At 54.8% G+C, this 17,704-nt stretch overlaps 9 protein-coding genes across 9 annotated transcripts; 5 read left to right on the top strand and 4 right to left on the bottom strand.

Annotated features, from left to right (window-relative positions):
• The first annotated feature begins 635 nt into the window (after positions 1-635).
• Positions 636-2,884, top strand: DL89DRAFT_270246 (MATE efflux family protein). Its single transcript, XM_040888625.1, is given in 3 exon segments — positions 636-742; positions 879-2,658; positions 2,669-2,884. 1 exon segment carries the CDS (start codon positions 946-948, stop codon positions 2,563-2,565), a length of 1,620 nt encoding a protein of 539 aa, XP_040740331.1. The 5' UTR covers positions 636-742; positions 879-945; the 3' UTR covers positions 2,566-2,658; positions 2,669-2,884.
• Positions 2,885-3,667: 783 nt separating this feature from the next.
• On the top strand, positions 3,668-5,110 carry DL89DRAFT_226833 (MATE efflux family protein; the record flags this gene model as incomplete). The annotated part of the gene is made up of 1 exon (XM_040884829.1): positions 3,668-5,110. One exon carries the CDS (start codon positions 3,668-3,670, stop codon positions 5,108-5,110), a length of 1,443 nt encoding a protein of 480 aa, XP_040740330.1.
• Positions 5,111-5,418: 308 nt separating this feature from the next.
• Positions 5,419-7,363, bottom strand: DL89DRAFT_69474 (uncharacterized protein). Its single transcript, XM_040891988.1, has 2 exons — positions 7,309-7,363; positions 5,419-7,228 (listed from the first exon to the last, which is right to left on the bottom strand). Exons 1-2 carry the CDS (start codon positions 7,323-7,325, stop codon positions 5,728-5,730), a joined length of 1,518 nt encoding a protein of 505 aa, XP_040740329.1. The 5' UTR covers positions 7,326-7,363; the 3' UTR covers positions 5,419-5,727.
• A 2,516-nt stretch (positions 7,364-9,879) lies between these two features.
• On the bottom strand, positions 9,880-10,561 carry DL89DRAFT_249495 (mitochondrial inner membrane protease subunit IMP2; the record flags this gene model as incomplete). The annotated part of the gene is made up of 1 exon (XM_040885162.1): positions 9,880-10,561. One exon carries the CDS (start codon positions 10,559-10,561, stop codon positions 10,034-10,036), a length of 528 nt encoding a protein of 175 aa, XP_040740328.1. The 3' UTR covers positions 9,880-10,033.
• Positions 10,562-10,634: 73 nt separating this feature from the next.
• DL89DRAFT_69435 (uncharacterized protein) lies at positions 10,635-10,997 on the top strand. The gene has a single exon (XM_040891987.1). The coding sequence runs from the start codon at positions 10,702-10,704 to the stop codon at positions 10,951-10,953; it is 252 nt and encodes an 83-aa protein (XP_040740327.1). The 5' UTR covers positions 10,635-10,701; the 3' UTR covers positions 10,954-10,997.
• Positions 10,998-11,057: 60 nt separating this feature from the next.
• DL89DRAFT_69411 (RabGAP/TBC) lies at positions 11,058-12,692 on the top strand. Its single transcript, XM_040891986.1, has 5 exons — positions 11,058-11,370; positions 11,516-11,555; positions 11,721-12,269; positions 12,370-12,464; positions 12,551-12,692. The coding sequence occupies exons 1-5, from the start codon at positions 11,185-11,187 to the stop codon at positions 12,641-12,643; spliced, it is 963 nt and encodes a 320-aa protein (XP_040740326.1). The 5' UTR covers positions 11,058-11,184; the 3' UTR covers positions 12,644-12,692.
• A 48-nt stretch (positions 12,693-12,740) lies between these two features.
• On the bottom strand, positions 12,741-14,211 carry DL89DRAFT_295565 (FAD dependent oxidoreductase; the record flags this gene model as incomplete). Its single annotated transcript, XM_040890654.1, has 4 exons — positions 12,741-13,610; positions 13,654-13,672; positions 13,711-13,997; positions 14,047-14,211. The coding sequence occupies 4 exons, from the start codon at positions 14,209-14,211 to the stop codon at positions 12,741-12,743; spliced, it is 1,341 nt and encodes a 446-aa protein (XP_040740325.1).
• Positions 14,212-14,525: 314 nt separating this feature from the next.
• DL89DRAFT_260338 (uncharacterized protein) lies at positions 14,526-15,233 on the top strand (the record flags this gene model as incomplete). Its single annotated transcript, XM_040885772.1, has 1 exon — positions 14,526-15,233. The coding sequence occupies one exon, from the start codon at positions 14,526-14,528 to the stop codon at positions 15,231-15,233; it is 708 nt and encodes a 235-aa protein (XP_040740324.1).
• Positions 15,234-15,293: 60 nt separating this feature from the next.
• Positions 15,294-16,159, bottom strand: DL89DRAFT_226815 (triosephosphate isomerase; the record flags this gene model as incomplete). Its single annotated transcript, XM_040884827.1, has 2 exons — positions 15,294-16,018; positions 16,135-16,159. The coding sequence occupies 2 exons, from the start codon at positions 16,157-16,159 to the stop codon at positions 15,294-15,296; spliced, it is 750 nt and encodes a 249-aa protein (XP_040740323.1).
• Between the last annotated feature and the right edge of the window lie 1,545 nt (positions 16,160-17,704).

The following is a 17,704-nucleotide window of genomic DNA, read 5'->3' as shown; positions in this document are numbered from 1 at the left end:
CCTTGCTCAATAGATGTGCCCCTGTGGTGCGTGTTTAGGGTGTCGCCACCGCCTCCCCCCATGCCAACAGGAATGTCGAGCGGGAAAGCATTGGGCTTCACGCTGCGAAAGCGTGTTCACATGATCCCCGCCGCGCACCGACAGTGGTGCAATTTGTTGCCTTGATGATTTTCAGGCCAACAATATTGAGTGACATTTCTCGCCTCGGACTTTCGCACACTCGGCGTGACCCAGTGCATGGATCCAAGGCAGAGTGCCCGCAGCCCCTGCACAACCTCTTCTTGCGCAAGAGCCGCACAGCCGATTATGTGCAATCCCAGGCAAGCCATTTTTCCAGAGCGGGTTTCTGTGCTGCAGCACCGATTCTTGCTTCAAAGACATGACGTTGGGGAGATCGCCGCTGTCCCGATAGGTGGAGAGATATCAGTTGCCTGTGGAGTTATCCCAAACAGGAAGGAACCGAGAACGGGGTCACCACTCGGACTGTATGACAATCTCAAAGCCCTTTCCACTAAATATTTCTAGCGTGCTAAAGCAGGCTCGGCATTAACGATGGGGAGGAGCGCGGGCCCCAGACAACGTATAAATGGCAGGCACACGCATTCTCTCTTTCCGACCTTTTCCTCCGTTCTCCATTTTTCTTCGACAGTGTACTTTTTTCTTTCTTTCGCGTACCTCTAGTTTGTCCTCCCTCATTCGGTCTGTTAATATCGACGGCCGATCTCTGGATTCATTGCTTCGGGTAGGCGACAAAGTAATTGCTTGAGAGCTAGACCCTCCCTCCCCCTTTCGCTTTCCCCTGACGTCCCGAACCCCAGGCATCTGCGCTGCCTCCTGCACTGAATACGCTGGTCTTCATCCACTTCTCCCCACTTTAGGCACGTACCTGCATCAGCTTGCACACAATAAGCCCTCTACAACCACACAGCAGACATCCCTCACGAAATGGCACGCCAAAGCATCTCGCTGTCGGGCACGGCAGACATCGCCGAGTCTACATCGCTTTTGTCAACGCATGAGGAAATCGCAACAGAGACCACAGCGCTGCTGGCATCGGGCGCAATCGAGACCCCGACCGGCAACGAGTTCGTCGAGCAGGACACGATCAGCACCATGGCGATGGTGAAGCAGGAGACCCAGACGATTGCAGTCATGAGCATCCCGGTCATCCTGTCGTACATGCTGCAGTTCAGCTTCAACTTTATCAACATCCTGTCGATCGGCCACCTTGGCGCTGATGAGTTGGCGGCAGCAGCGCTGGGCAACATGACCGTGTTCATGCTTATCTATGCACCTGCAGTTGGTCTTGCCTCTGCCCTGGACACGTTCTGCTCGACAGCATTTACTGCATCAAAGGATAGAACCCTGGTCGGATTCCACCTGCAGCGCGGAATCATTGCCGTGACTGCGCACTTCATCCTGGTTCTTCCGATCCTGCTCAAGCTGGAGCCAGTGTTGCTGGCCCTGAACCAGGACCCGACGATCACCAAGCTGTGCAGCAAGTTTGTCGGTATCCAGTTGATCGGGTCGATGCCGTGGGTCTACTTTGAGTGCATCAAGCGGTTCCTGCAGGCGCAGGGCTACATGCGCTCAAGCACTATCGTCCTGCTCGCCGTGCTGCCTGTGCACGTCATCAACAACTTCCTGTTTGTGTGGTCGCCGACGGTCGGTATGGGATTCCTGGGTGCTGCTGCCGCCAATGTCGTTACATTCTGGCTCATGTTCTTTGGCATCGTCATCTACACGTGCCGGTGCGACGCTCGGTATTCGTGGGCTGGATGGTCGTGGAAGCCGCTCAAGACGATGCCGCAGTACTACAAGCTGGCCATCCCGTCAGTGATCATGATGTGCAGTGACTGGCTGTGCTGGGAGAGCATGGCGATCGGCGCCAGCTATCTTGGAAACGCCACCTTGGCTGGGCAGTCAATCGTCCTGAACACGTGCACGCTGATGTACCAGGCGCCTGGCGGTCTGAGCATTGCGCTGACCAACCGAGTCGGGAATCTTTTGGGCCAGGCTCGCGCTCGCCGCTCGCACGTGTCGTCCAATGTCGGTCTGTCGCTGGGCGCCTTCACTGGTGTGCTCAACTCGGTGTTCTGCCTGGCGACGGCATCGTGGTGGGGCAAAATCTACTCGAGCGACCCAGATGTCGTTGCGTGTGTCGCCCTGATCATGCCCATTTGCGCCATTTTCCAGATCGCTGACGCCATGAATGCTGTTACTGGCGGTGCTCTGCGCGGCCTGGGCCGCCAGAAGATTGGTGCCTACATCAACTTCCCGTCGTACTACCTCGTTGGCCTGCCGACGGGCGTCTATCTGACGTACGGTGCGCCGGACATGGGCATCATTGGTCTCTGGATCGGCATGTGCATCAGCGTCATCTGCGCCGGTATCGGCCAGACGTACATCTGCTACAGCGCTGACTTTGACCACGAGGTCGAGCGGTGCATGCGCCAGGTGTCGTCGTACAAGGATGCAGCCGCTATCAGGAGCCAGACCGGCAGCCCGATGGAAGCCGACAATGCTCGCGAAGGATCGGCTGTGACTTTAACAAACAGCGTCTAGCGCTGAACACGCATCCCTCGCCATTGTTTGTCTTTACCTCCCCCGTTTCAATTCAACATGATTATTCCCTGTATAGTGCCAGCAGCATCGCCCAGAGGCGGATATGGCCTTTTTCTGCCAAATGCATTTGCTTTGCCCTTGGCCCAACAAAAGCGCCTCCTGCCGGGTGCACATACTTCCGCACATTGTCGCAATGCGTGCGAGCAGCCTGTGCATGTAGCGGCAGGCTGTGGCACGCCAATATAAGCGCCTGCTTTGGCCCCTCATGACCCATCGTTCCCTCAATGCATTGAAAGTCTGTGCTTGGCCGCAGCAGCTTAGGAAATTGCTGTGGAATTGAGAAGCGCTGGCGAACGTTCAACAATACCAGGCACGGCGGCGATGGAAGGCGCCGTGAACCGGTAGCTTCGCATGCATATCTAGCAGCTATAGCGAGAGCATGGCATTTTCCTCGCTCAATGTCGCCGGCGAAACCTGGCATCGTGTGTCATATCTAGCAGCCGAATGCTGGGTTGCCAGGCAGCAGTCCCCTCTGCCAGGCGTGTTGGGGAGTGAATCTGTGCGCCTTTTTTTTCCAAAAAATTTGAGGCACGGGGAAGAGGATGGCCGCCGTAGTATTTTTTTACAAAGTCGATCCTCGCTTTTTGGTGCCCACCAATCGACCCAACACCGAAATGGCGCGGAAGAAGATTTTTTCGAGACTGCGCTCATGAGCTGGACAGGTATAAAACCAGGTCCGTCCTCCTACGACGAACATCCCGAGCTCACAACCACTGCATCTCATATTTTGTGTTATTTTATTTCTCTTAACTCCTACTGCCCCACCCTACAGACCTGTGACCCCTGCGTGCAGCACACATCCTTTACCTTAATTTAAGCGACACTCCTGCGAGTGCTACACTTCCACTAGTAGATCCCCATACCACAAGCAATGACTGAGCAGAGCGCACCGCCCGGTGCAGCCATCTCCAGCGAGTACACGCCGCTGCTTGCACCCACAAGCGATGCCATCATCGAGTCCTCCGGCGCCCTGACCACCAACGACTCGACCACCACACTGTACAATGAATTCATCGAGCAGGACTCTGTCAGCCTCAGCGTCATGGCCAAGCAGGAAGCCAGGACGATGGTCGTGTCGAGCATCCCAGTAGCGCTCTCGTCGCTGTTGCAGTTCAGCATTGGCTTCGCCAACATCGTGTCGCTAGGCCACCTGGGCTCGAACGAACTGTCGGCTGCGTCGCTCGGAAACATGACTGTGGTTATGCTTATCAACGGGCCGTCGGTTGGCTTGGCAGCGGCACTCGATACGTTCTGCTCAACTGCGTTCACCGCATCCAAGGACCGCACTTTGGTTGGATTCCACCTGCAGCGCGGAATCATTGCAGTGCTGGCACACTACCTGATGGTGCTGCCGCTGCTGTTCAACATGGAGTGGCTACTGCTTGCCCTGAACCAGGAACCCGAGATTGCGAGGCTGTGTGGGCAGTACGTGCGCATCCAGATGCTGGCATCGCTGCCGTGGATCGTGTTCGAGTGCATCAAGCGGTTCCTGCAGGCCCAGCGGCACATGCGGGCCAGCACCCTCATTCTGATGGTGGTGATGCCGATTCATATGGTTAACAACTACCTGTTTGTGTGGTCGCCGACGGTCGGCTTCGGATTCCTGGGTGCGGCTGCCGCCAACGTCGTGACCTGCTGGCTCATGTTCTTTGGTATTCTCGCCTATACTTACCTGTGCGATGCCCGCCAGGCGTGGGGCGGTTGGTCGTGGAAGCCCTTCATGGCTATGCGCCAGTACTACCGTCTTGCCATCCCGTCGGTGGTGATGATCTGCAGCGACTGGCTATGCTGGGAGGGAATGACCATCGCTGCTAGCTACCTGGGCAGTGTGCCGCTGGCTGCGCAGTCGATTGTGCTCAACACCTGCACCCTGTCATACCAGATTCCGGGTGGCCTGGGCACAGCGCTGAGCAACCAGGTCGGCAATCTCTTGGGCCAGGCCCGTGCTCGCCGGTCGATGGTCGCTTCGAACGTCGGCCTATCGCTAGGTGCTTTTGCCGGCGCACTCAACTCGCTGCTTTTCCTTGTCACCGCGTCGTGGTGGGGCAAGATCTACTCGACCGACCCCGATGTCATCGCGTGCGTGGCACTGATCATGCCAGTTAGCGCCCTCTTCCAGATCTCCGACGCCGTGAACGCAGTCACCGGCGGCTCTCTGCGCAGCCTGGGCCGCCAGCGCCACGGTGCCTGGATCAACTTCCCGTGCTTCTACCTGATCGGATTCCCACTCAGCATCTACTTTGCCTACGGCCCCTGGAAGCTTGGCATTATTGGGCTGTGGGTCGGGTTGAGCATCGGCGTCACTATGGCAGCCATCGGCCAGACGTATATTTGCGTCAGTGCTGATTTCCAGCACGAGGTCGACCGCTGCATGCGTCAGGTCTCCTCATACAAGAATGTGACAAAGGATAGCAACACCAACGCTCAGGCTCTAATTGGCGAGGACCGCAATGCGTCCTCGGCTACCCTGGCCAGCGAGGTTTAAAACTGCAAACTTTTATAGTGTTATTTAGAAGAAACTACTCTAGCCTCCATTCCATAGAACGGGATGCTGCTGTGTTAATAGACGCGCGTGTTTGTGTAAATGTGCTTTTGTGGTGGTCCCTTCGTGGCCGCCAACTCCACTATTCGCGAAGAATGTCGGGGAGGCTTACTTGGACTGCGCTCTGTCGCCCTTGCTGATTACCATCGACAGCGGGTCTGCGGACTCGTAGTCGGACCTCGGCCGTTTCTCGCCGCGCGGCGCTGAATCCCTCTATGCAAATAGGTGAAAGGGGTGTGTACGCATGGATGCGAGGTTGTGAATAATATTGGGAATGTGGCCCAAAGTTCAATTTGAGAACGCGAGTTAGTAACGTTGTTAGCAAATGTGGCATGTTAGTATACCAAGCGTGTAAATATGCGGTAAATGTATAATGGCTACTGTGCTTTTGCTTTGTTGGATACAGCATCTTACTAGTTATACAGGGTGGTGTTTGGGAGGTCACTAGAATTGCGGCGTCTACAGGCATTTGGAGTGACGAAGGCAATCGGGCAAAAAGAAAACGATGTTCAGGACATTTGTCGGACATGTGCTGTGTGCGTGCCGCTCAGCCAAACTCTCTAGCGTCTGCTTACCTTTGAACCATTAGAGTAGCTCGAGGGTGGAGGTACGCTGTGGTAATTAGCGTCCTCAGCGCCATTTCCGAACGGAGCAGCCAGTGGGTCGATGCTAGACTCGCTAGCACCCATTGTTGCCGCCGGCTGCTGCTGCTGCTGCTGCTGCTGTTGCTGTTGCTGTTGCTGGTAATACTCTGCCGAGTATGCTGACGGATCATACCCACCGTTCGCACTGCCCTGCGCGTAGTAGGCAGACATATCAGGGTATGTTCCATAGTACTGGTAGTACTGGGCATAGTAGTTTGCATACTCCTCGTACGATGCCGTAGCTGCACCTCCTGTAGCCGCACTGGCCTCTGCAGGCTGGCCCGCATACGTAGGCGCAGCAGGTGCAGCGGGCTGTGCATAGGCTGGCTGCTGATCCTGACGCGAGTTTTGGCTGTACCGGCTGTACCGGCTGTTGTACTGTTCGTAGTAGTCGCGGTTGTCGCGCGACTCGCGGCCCCCGCGGTGGCGGTCGTATCTGTCGTATCTGTCACGGCGATCGCGGCGGTCACGGCGGTCATACCGCTCATGCCTATCGTACCGATCGTGGTGCTCGTAGCGTTCGGGGCGCCGTGGACCATGCTCTTTGAATTCCTTGTACTGTTCGTGGATAGTGCCAATGAGACTTTTGCTGTAGTACATGGCCTGGAGCGTAATGTCTTCAGTGGGGGCACTGATAAACAGGTGCATATCTTCGTCAGACTCCAGCCCAGTAGCGTTCTCAATGAACCCAGACCCGCGGCCACGCACCTGAACACGCGCACCTGTTGTGTTCTGGATGTACTTCATGTTCTCGCCGCCGGTGCCAATTAGCTTGGCGCGCACATTGAACCCGCGCTCCGATTCAATTCCGACCGGAATCTTTTCGTGGTAGATGTTGCGCGGGTGACGCTCGTGCCGGTAGCTACTGTAGCTGTCAGAGTGCCCATTGCTATAAGCGGACATAGCACCAGGCGTCATGGCGGTGTCGCTAGGGTCGCCTTCTGTCTTCAGCCGCTCAATCATAGCCACAGCCTGGTCAAGCATCTCCTGGCTCGTGGCCTCCACATGCAGGTGCAGTGCTGGTGCATCCGGTGTAGCCTCTGACGCATTGGTGTAGTACCGGCCCTTGGTTGAGATGTCAGCGCCTGTTGCCTCAATAATCTGTCGTTGCGTGACGCTCTTGGCCAGATGCTGTCTATTTGAAGCAAAGTTGATGTCGACATCCATGGCGAACGTCTCATTGGTCTTTGGCTCGTCCTTGGCACTCTCAATATTTATAGCTGGCTCGGTCTCAGACGCTGCCTGTGTCTCGGCTTCAGCCTTAGCGCTCTCAGCCAGCGCCTTTGCTGCCAAAATCGCCTGCTCTGTCGCGGTGGCGATTTCTGTGGGACCCGTCTGCGAACCGCCAATATCCTGTGCTGACTCCCCAGCCTTGCCGTCAACCTGGTCGCTGTCCCAGCGTCTCCGCTTCGTAGAACTATAAAGTTACATAGGCAAATTTAGGACCCAATAAGGTACACAACAACAGAAGAATGCGTGTGTATATATGCTGCCTACCTCGTATCAGTGCTCATTATTGGAAATTAACTTTTTTGCTAATAGAATCTGACGCGCGTAGAGTAGAAAGGACAATTTTTTTCCTTTCAAAATTGCGCGCTAGTAAAGCACGACAGCCTTAAAATATTGATCAGATTCAGATTCGGATCAACATGTCTGCGATCACCAACCACACCACTACATGTTGTCGCTGTTTTGGCCATTGCAGCTGGATATGCTGCAAGGCGCCTTCACATACTATACGAGACGTCACAGAGGCACTTATGGCAGACCGAGCTCAATTCATTAAGAACTAAGCTGATGGTGAGTTATGCCAGACTATGAACTATCTGAGAAGGAGCTTTGAGGAGTATACATCTTGCTCTACTAATAGGAGCTACTCATGGAAAATATTAGCTGGATAGACTAGCTAACACCATCCCACTTGACTCCCCTTAACTCATCTGGCTCTGGCATACCCTAGATAGTTTGATATGAGTATCTTTACTTCTGCTATACTACTAGCTCCTGCCCTCTATACCAGCTTATTCAGATGTAGGATGGCTGTGATTCATATTTAGATATCCTCTTTAATATAGTGAGGATAATGATAGGAGAATTAAGTACAATATTATTATCAACTTCTTTTACTATACTTCTTCAGAGTAAGGGGATATAGTTCAGATAGATACTATATAAATGGCTATACTATTCTATCTATTGAATTAATACCTTATTAGTAAGCAAATATATATGTCTATCTCTAAATAGGAAATTGAAAGCAATCAAAACAACCTGCTCCTAAGTCTCTATAACTTATAGGCAGAATTATTATTATATTAAAATATATATCTAAGAATAAATACTTTATGTATCTATATGCATATACTTGCCTTTACCAGTTTATTGGGAATGAGCAGCTTAACAAGTCTCCCCCAATGCTTGCCTCTGTGGACATTGGGAATCCTAGGCCATATATGCTTAGATAAGCAAATAATCAAGCAGGTGTTTATTTCGAAAACATGTGAGCAGGTTATCAGGATCAATGCAGCAAAGAGGGCAGCAACAGAGGCAAGGAAAGCGGCAGAAAATGGCGAAAAATTAGCTAAGAAGGCTGCACATGAAGCAGCGAAGATGCCATCGGATGCAACAGAGGCCACTGCAGCAACTGCAGTAGTAGTGGCCAATTCACTTGCTGCTGCATTGGCGGCAGCAAACACTGTTATAGCACTTAACAATGCATATGCACCATCACCCCCAGTCTGTGCACACGACCCGGTCCAAGGGATCACACAATCTGTGTGGGAGGTGATACTGTGAGAGGCGATGCTGTGGGAGGCAATGCTACAGCCGATGCTACAGCTGACTGTCGCTATATCCACCAGATCCCACAGCCAGAGCTGCAGAATCTGAAAGGCCGCTGTGTATTCATCGATCCAGGTCGGGGGCGATTTACTATACATGATGCACGAAAATAGCAACAATGGGAAAGAGGATGAAAAGATGCTCTACCGCTACACACGGCAGCAGCGCAATAAGGAGCTCAAGCTGCGCCACTATGACAGGATTTGTCGGGGTACAAAGGATCAAGTCCCAGAAGATGCTGTCCGCAGAGCGGAGGCAGAGCTTTCCAAGCATTGCTGCCGGACCCTTAGCCCAGTAAAATTCCGTGCCTACGTTGCTGCCCGTGCATCTGTGCGGTGTGTCCTAGCACCGTTTTATGCCAACACGATGACAACACGAAGGTTACCAGAGCAGCAGTCCACTAAGTCAAACAAGCAGCACCAGAGGCGCTGGAAGGCCCATCCAGGTGTCGGGACCAGTCCCAAGGTGTACCCGCTTCACCGCAAGCTGCGCCTTGATTCATTCATGAACCAGGCCCGTGCAGACCACAGGCTTGCCGCGAAACTCCGGAGCAAGTTCGGTCCAGATCCAGTGCTGGTCATGGGCAATTGGAGTGCGCCGATGATCCGACACCATGCGCTGATTCGTGGCAAGGGATGGCGCGACAAGTTCAAGCACCATGGCTTTGAAGTCTATCTGATCGACGAATTCCGGACATCGTCGATGTGCCCGTTCTGCTGCGAAAAGTTGCTGCAGACATTCCGGCATGTTCCCAACCCGCGGCCCTACCAGAGATCGAAGAACCAAACTGTGAAGTGCCATGGCCTTCTCCGCTGTACAAGCGAGTCATGTAAGCGGGCCATGACATAATACAGGCGGGCCTATTCGTCTCGGCTCTTGAACCACGATCTCGCAGCAGTTCTAAACTTCAGACTCATTTTCCAGTCACTCTGTGATTCAGGCAGTATTCCTGAACAGTTCCGTCGTTCTGCGGCCATTGCTGCCAATGCTTCTGGCACCACCCCTGGCAACAAAGAGGCCGCGCAAGAGGCGTGCAGCAGCTGTAGGCGATTCTGCTGCCAGCAGCAGCGAACCAGCGCTGAAGCGCCTGCGCTGAGCAGGCCATCAAGATGGGAGATGTCCAAGATCACCATTGCACTAACAATCATCCGACACGTTCAAATGAATCCGATGTAAACAGCGAAGTTTGTGTTGAAGTGCATCAATACCGGTGGTATTTAGATATGTGACAGCAGGACCATGACACCCATCGAATGGCGTGCAATGTATTGCAATAGTATTGATTAGAGTAAAAGAGAAGCAAGCTCTGAATCGCCTTCTCTTTTTCTGGAGCGTTTTGAAGAACTGGAGAATGCACATCTACCTGGCACTCTGGTATTTCTCACCCCAACTTTGTGACGCCATTGGCAAATACACGCTTCAGCTTCCACTCGGGCATCCCAGACAGACCCGTCCCAAACCTCTGCGGTGGCCACACTACCCTGGTAGCTTTGCCCTTGACCAGAGCCAGCGGAATGGGCCCAAAGGAATTGCTGTCGCCACTGTGGAAGGACTCGTCGCCTTCAACCCAGCAATGCCCCTTGGGGACTCGCACAAACGAATTTTCACGGCCCAGCGGCACCACGCAGTCGTGGGGCATTGCGATAATGCGCTTGACCAGCAGGAGATCTGGGTTGAACGGTGAATAGAAGGTGACGACGTCGCCACGCCTCAGTCGCTGGTAGCTCATCTGGCCGCGCACCATTTTGTCAACCAAAACGACGTCGCGCCAGAGCCGGTTGCTGTCGGGATTCAGCGCTGGCTGCATGGAGCGGCCTGTGATCATCTGCAGGGAGGCGATGTTGTCGCTGGCGAATATTATAACGGGGATGGACGCCAGGGTTCCGGCGGCGATTCGGCGCCAGTACATGCGGGTTGCGGAGGGAGCGGACATTGTGCGAGGGGAGGACTCAGGGGAGGAGTGTGAGAAAAAAATATGCGCACTGGTCCTATGTGACCCGGGAACTCGGGCAGGAGTTTCCATGAGAACGTGCAGAGTTGGGTAAGCTTATGGCCGAGGGATTCGCCCAGACGTATGCAGAGCGCAGATGGTTCCGAGAAGTATCCACTACACGTGCTAGACTCCTGGGCTTATCGCACAGACGGGCGCTCTGGCTTCATATGCCCCGATATAGACTATTGAGCCGTGAACCGCATCGATCGGCTATTTTGCGACAAGGGATCGGTCATTGGGATCCAGTCACTGACCAGCACCTTATTATAAGCGGCGGGGTTTCTGTTGGGTCTGGTCATGCCTGCTAGCGATCGCTTCGAACAGTGCGATATCGCTTGCCATCGAATCTGCACAGCTGTTTTAAATAAAAAATACTGGCTTGCCAGCCAATTTTTTCCTCCGCCCACCGCCACCTTTCTGTGCTCTGCCCCCCTTAACCACCCCTCCCCTTCGCTTTCTTGTTTCTTTCGGCGCACGGTTCAGCTTGTCTAATATTTCAATTTTTCTCCCACACTTTTGTCTGTTGCATTTCCAAAAGAATGGCCACAAGTCCAGTGCATTCGTCGGGTAGCGGCAGTCCGACAAGACGGCGGGCATCGCCGACGCAGGTCACCAACACACAGCAGCGGGTCGACTATGACGAGGTGCTAGAGTCAGAGGTGTTTATTGACGTCAACAAGCTGCGCAAGTACGCCCGGCACGGCATTCCCGACGACCTCCGTGGTGTAAGTGCCTCCTCTCCCCTCTGTGGACCACATCCCTGGGTCTTTCTTGTGGCCTGCGAGCATTGCGTGTTTGCTTGGGCAGTCCCCCACATTAGCTGGAAGCTGACAACTCAATGGTGGAATCTGCTTTTTCTCTCTGTAGCAGGTGTGGAAGTACTTGCTTGGCGTCGAAAAGTCGGATAGATGTAAGTAGTAGCGGACATGGAAGCAGCAGAGGGCCCATGCGTCTGTAAATGGCAGTAAAACAAGAGGGCGGTGGGAGGCAACTCAGATCCCGCGCACATTGTGTTGCCACCAGATTGGATCTGGCAAAGATACTTGCATCTAACAAGCGGTGAACATGCATGTAGCCAATGAATTCACACAGCGCAAGGCGCGGCTCGAGGGGTACCAGGAAATCGACAAGGAGAACGTCGATGTCAGCAAGCGGGTGCGTGGGGAGGTGAACCGGTACCTGATGCGGACAAAAAAGGACGCGCTGGTGGATCCGCACTCGGCGCCGGCGGTATTCGAGGCGGTTATCTGCGCGTACATCAACTGCAACAACCATGTCGACTACTCGCCGGCCCTGGTGCAAGTGTGTGCGCCCTTTGTGGCCACTATGCAGGACGAATGCGACGTCTACAGCGGATTCGAGCGATTGGCGGACGTCATATACGAGTCGGCGCTTGACAACAACATTAACAAGCGGGTGGCACTGTTCCTGTCGTACTTCCGCACGATGATGCCGGAGCTGTACAATTACTTTGAAGAGGAGGATGTGGATGTCAGCGAGTGGGCGTCGTCGTGGCTGCGCTATCTTTTGGCCAAGGAGATGCCGACGCGCAGCTTGCTGAGGCTGTGGGATGTGTACTTTTCGATGCCCGACTTTGTCGAGTTCCACCCGTTTGTTTGCTTAGGTATGGTGCTGCTGTTGCTGCGGGGGGAAGTGATATGTATGAAGGGTGGCACGTTCTGCTGTCAAGCTTACTAATTTGACCATTTTGTCTCGGACTATAGCCATTCTGAAACATCTCAAGGATTCGCTTGAAGATCTGGAGCAATCCGAGATCCGCTCGGTGCTTCTACGTCTGCCCCAGATGAACATCAGCCAGGTACGTTATATGTCCGCCTGTGTCACCAGTGGATGTGCACAGTGCATGAGTTTTATGCTCTGCTGATCATTTTCCGCGATGTGTAGGTCATTAACCAGGCGTACAATATACGCAGCGAAATCCAGGCGCGATACGGCAACATTGGCGGCGGGCTGGGCGACAGCCGCAACAGACGATAGAAAGGGGAAGGGGAAAGTGGGGTGTGGGTTTTTCATTTTAGTGGTTCAAAAATATAGAAAGCCCTCGTTCATGGGAGACTGGAAGAAAGTGCAGGGCTTAGTACCACCGGTTGAGCCTAAAGTTTGTCAGATCCAGGGTGGTGCACTTGCCATCAACCAGCAGCTCGGACATGGCCAGGCCGGTGGCCGGACCGTTGAGGATACCCCAGCACCCGTGGCCGGCGGCAATGAACAGGCCCTTGGCGTCGGGCACAGGCGAGATGACGGGAATGCCCTTGGCATGCACAGGCAGGTGGCAGGCGAGGCCGTAGTTGATGACATCAAAGCTCAGCGACGGGCTAACGTCGTTGACGATCTGCTTGAGGCGGTTGGTTGCGCGCTTGCTCCACACGGGCTCGAAGGGATTGTGGGGCGGCATCTCGGGGTCGTCGAGGGCCTCGCCGCACACAAACACCGATCCGTCCATGCGCGAATAGATCTCGATTGCGTCCTCCCCGTTGTACACGGTGCCGTTGATCTCGGCAAACACAGCCTGGGCTGGCAGTGGCTCCGAGGGCTTGGCGATCAGATAGTGGGCGCGCAGGCCCTGGATCGGGATCTGGCTGGCAGATACCTCGCGGAAGGCCTGCCAGCGCAGGCACGAGGTGACCCAGGCGCCGCACGCAACAACGATCTTGTCCGCGGGGATGTCCTCACCCTGGTCAACCTTGACCAGATACGGCTTGACAACCGAGGCACGGCGCGTCGAGTCCGGTGTATTGGCGGGCTCGACGATCGAGAACTCGTCGGTGGCCAGACGGCTCTGGCTGCTGATGGGGAACTCGAGGATGGGCGGGCGGTATCCGGGCTCCTCGACATCGATAACCTTGGCCTTGACAATCTGCAGCCCCAGCGCCTTGGCCTCGCTCAGCAGCGTGCGTGTCAGCTTGAGCGGATCGACTTGCGCGGTGTTTGCCATATTGCCGACCTGCCGCAGCCGCGTCAGGATATCGGGACTTGAGCCACGGCACGCAGGCGTTGTCGAACGACCTTGACGGCCTCGACCTCAGCTGGCACCTGTAATAGACGAGTGCGTGCGGTCCTGGTGCTCCTCGCCTGGCGACGGCGGTCCGGAGTAGTGCATTGGCGTGGCGACCAGCGACTGCTGCGGCTTGGCGGCAATAACCTCAATAGAGGTCACCATATTCTCGGCCTCGGTGCGCTTGTTGGTGGTCTTGTGCTGCTTCGCCGGCGTCACCGGGATCCGGTCGATCTCGGCGCAATATGTGTCCAGCGGCCGGTACCCCCAGCGTTCGGGTCCGTTGTACTCGCGCGCTAGCTTCGCGTGCAGATCGTACCCGAACTCGGCCAGTTGCTCGGTGTCCGTGCCGTCTGACCAGTGCCGCGCCAGGAAACCCCCCGACTTTGCCCGAGGCGCTGCATCCGGGCTCGCACTGCTCCAGCAGCACCACGCTCGGCCGCTGCTCGGCTGGGTACTTCTCGGCCAGCGACTTTACTGTGAAGAAGGCGGTCGAGACGCCGACGATGCCGCCGCCCACGATCACTATTGTCTCGTTGCTGTTGCTCATTCTTTTCGGGAATTGGTCGCGTCCTCCGTCTAATTCGGTGTTGGCGATTTGAGATAGTAAAACAATAAAATAAGTGTATGCGGAAACGTGTGCGGAGATTTCAGAGCGGGGAGGGAGCCAACATGCGTGCTATCACAAGCGCTGGCTAAAATCCAGCCCATCCGCACTGAGCCGCGGCTCCCCCTTTCCAGTGCCCATACAGATTCAAGCCCATGTCCGAGTGGTAACCTAGGGAAGGCCGTTCAGGCGACGCGGGCTAATTTTTCCCTGTCCACAGCTAGATAGACCGTAGCCTCCCTTTCCTCGCATTGATCATGTCGCAAAAGCGCAAGGCACCCTGGGACCGCAACACCAAGTACTGGTGCCGGTACTGCAGCATATTTGTCCACGACAACAGCTCGAGCCGCCGCATCCACGAATCGGGCGTCAAGCACAAAGAGAACGTGCAGCGGTACCTGCGCAACATTGACGAGACCGCCGAGACCGCTGCCAAAGCCGAATCTGCCCTGCAGAGGCAGCTTGACAAGATCGAGCAGGCCGCCAGCGATGCATACAGCAAGGACGTTGGGTCCACCACAGCCAGCCAGCCAGCCGCAAAGCTGCCACCAGCCCCACCCGAGCCGGTGGAGGAAGCAGAACCGACAGAGAAGCAGAAGGAACCCGCAGTGGACAGTCGGCCGGCCGATATTGGGCTGGTCGGCGGTTGGGAAGTCGTCGGGGAAGAAGAGGACGAATCTGCTGGTGGGACCAGGTCATCCCACACTGCAGCTGATGGGGGAGCTGCCACACCCGCTGCCGATGAACCCGCATCCCAAAAACCCTTGAACCAGCTGCGCGGCTCCGAATGGCTGGACGACGAGGATGTCGGCAATCCCGAGGCATTCGAGGTCGCCGAGAAGACGTTGCTCCTGCGCGGCAGTGACAGTAATGGCGCGCATGCAGCTGATAATGATGCAGCTGCGGGTGCTTCCGGGCTGTTCAAGAAGCGCAGGGTTGGGAGCAGGAATGCCCGCAAGAAGTAGAGAACGAATATATATTTTATCCAAGACGCCTGCGCGAGGGGCGAGAAGCCCATGAGCTATTTACTGAGTGGCGTTGACGATCTTGACAAACTCGGGCTTGAGCGAAGCACCGCCGACCAGGAAGCCGTCGACGTCAGCCTGCTTGGCGGCCTCGACGCAGTTGGACGGGCTGACCGAGCCACCGTACACGATGCGGGTCTCCTCGGCGACCTTAGCCGACACGGCCTTCTGGAGGTACTTGCGGATGTTGGCGTGGACCTCCTGCGCCTGCTCGGGGGTAGCAACCTTGCCGGTACCGATGGCCCACACGGGCTCGTAGGCAATGACGATGTTGGCCCAGTCCTCCTCCTTGACGGCCTTGACGACAGCGTCCAGCTGGCGCTCGACAACGCTCTGCGTGATACCGGCCTCGCGCTCCTCGAGCAGCTCACCGACGCACAGCGACACCTTGAGGCCAGCCTCCAGGGCCTTGACGGTCTTCTCAGCAGTGAACTCGTCCGACTCACCAAGGATGTTGCGGCGCTCCGAGTGGCCCAGGATGACCCACTTGGCACCGACGTCCTTGAGCATCTCGGGGCTCACCTCACCGGTGAAGGCACCCGAAGCCTTGACGTAGCAGTTCTCGCCAGCAACAGCCCAGTCAGAGCGCAGCGACGACGCAACCAGGGGAACGTAGACGAAGGGAGCAGCGAGGACAACCTCGACGTTCTTGTCAGCCTCCGCGGCGTTGAACGAGGCGACGAGCTCCTTGAGGCTGGCCGAGTTGCCGTTCATCTTAAAGTTACCTACGCAATCACCAACACGCGATTAGTGCCATGCACGCTGCTGTGTGGGCCCAATGGCTCCGGTGCCGATCTGGCAACCATGGCGGAGCCCTGCTCCATGTCCAAAGGACACTTACCACCAACCCAGAAAGTACGAGCCATTGTTGATTTGCTGTTGCTGCTGATGCGGTGAACGCGAGGGTGTTTCTGTAAAAAGAGGGAGAAAGAAAGTGATTATGAGGAAGCAAGAGGAAAGAAGTAGCTGCTGCTTTTGTGCTGCTTTATACCCCCCGATCTGGGTTCGACGCGAGCCATGTCCCACCCAGACCCCCTCATCCCACTTGTGCGCACAGATGGGGCGCGCAGGAGATGACATGCAATCGAATTTTTGGGGCGCTGTTTTTCCCTCACGCACTGGCTCGGCTCTTGAGCCGGCTTAAGGATATTTTAGCACCAGCAGCTATGTCGGCTGTTAGGATATATTGCCCAGATCCACGAGTCGTCTCAGTGTTGCGATATATAGCGCAGCCATGTAGTGGCGAGGGGTTTTCTGTGGTTTGTTCCTAAGGGAATCGAATTACTAAACTAATGAACAGAAAAGGGAAGAGAAACTATGAGCGCCGCGCGTCGCCCTTTTGAAGATTACACGCTCTTGGACAAAGTCCATCAGCTCAAAGCTGCCTGGCTACATATTCCAATACGTCTTGGCATCGACAACTTCCGTGATAGCCTCACCCCGCTTTCTATCAATGCTCAGCACATCTGCCAGCGAGACGATTCGTCTCCTATTCACACATGCCGTCTACAAATTTTCACTCTGCTACAAATTAGCGGGAAAACATCCTGATATATATCTGAAATGGTCGATGATGTGTGTTCATTTGAGATCCTAGAAAGGCTTGATTTTGAATTCGCCGTTGACAAGACCATCAAGGTACCATTCCTTTTGTGCTTGGAAATAAAAGGTGATACCAACTGATAAGAAGCAGCCGAATGAGGCTTTATTGTATTCGCACAACGCCCTAGCAAGATACAGCTGTGCAATATCCCTCTTGATTGAGGTTTGTGTTCTAGCTTCATTTCTTATTAACATTACACTCAATTTCCCTACCATCATCCTCACCATACTAAGGAGGACATCCGAATATAAAACATGGCCATCCTACATCTGAACAAGCTGGTATCGAAGGCAGGAACTAGGAGCACGGCAGAAGGTGAAGATACTCACATCAAGCCATCGAGAGTATGCCAGAGTCAGATGAGTCAAGAGGGGTCGAGTGGGATGGTGTTAGCTAGTCTATCCAGTTAATATTTTCCATGAGTAGCTCCTGTCAGGAGGGCAGGATGCATGGCTTTCGTAGCAACCAGCGCAGAGTTAGGGAACACTAGCATGTATTCGTGTATGTGGACGTAGCTGTAAGAATTGATGTTGGGTACTTGTTCCTAGTTTGTGTGACACGACAATCCTGCAATAAGCGCAAGATACCGAATGATACCAAGTGCATACCGATTAGGCGACCGAGAACATAAACAATAGCGACAGACACTAGTGGCTCAAGAGAACCTCCAATGGTTGCGTCAGCACCCAAGTTCCATGTAGCAGGGACATCTTGAAAGGCATGGTCACGCCTTTGCTGAGCTACAAAAAATCGGATCGTGCAGATGACGACACAAAAGGCCGTCAGTGATACTGCTTGCTGTGCGCAC

Source organism: Linderina pennispora, assembly GCF_002104995.1.
Source record: "Linderina pennispora strain ATCC 12442 chromosome Unknown DL89scaffold_16, whole genome shotgun sequence".
NCBI classification, from domain to species: domain Eukaryota; kingdom Fungi; phylum Kickxellomycota; class Kickxellomycetes; order Kickxellales; family Kickxellaceae; genus Linderina; species Linderina pennispora.
The sequence above is the reverse complement of the archived record's forward strand: the minus strand, read 5'-3'. Positions and strand labels throughout refer to the sequence as shown.

Bases quoted from the DNA above. Each gene is read 5' to 3' on its own strand.
- DL89DRAFT_270246 (XM_040888625.1), top strand. From the start codon at position 946: ATGGCACGCCAAAGCATCTCGCTGTCGGGCACGGCAGACATCGCCGAG.
- DL89DRAFT_69411 (XM_040891986.1), top strand. From the start codon at position 11,185: ATGGCCACAAGTCCAGTGCATTCGTCGGGTAGCGGCAGTCCGACAAGA. The intron at 11,556-11,720 runs GTAAGTAGTAGC...ACATGCATGTAG, and splicing joins CGTCGAAAAGTCGGATAGAT to CCAATGAATTCACACAGCGC. The intron at 12,270-12,369 runs GTATGGTGCTGC...CTCGGACTATAG, and splicing joins CCACCCGTTTGTTTGCTTAG to CCATTCTGAAACATCTCAAG.
- DL89DRAFT_69435 (XM_040891987.1), top strand. From the start codon at position 10,702: ATGGCCGAGGGATTCGCCCAGACGTATGCAGAGCGCAGATGGTTCCGA.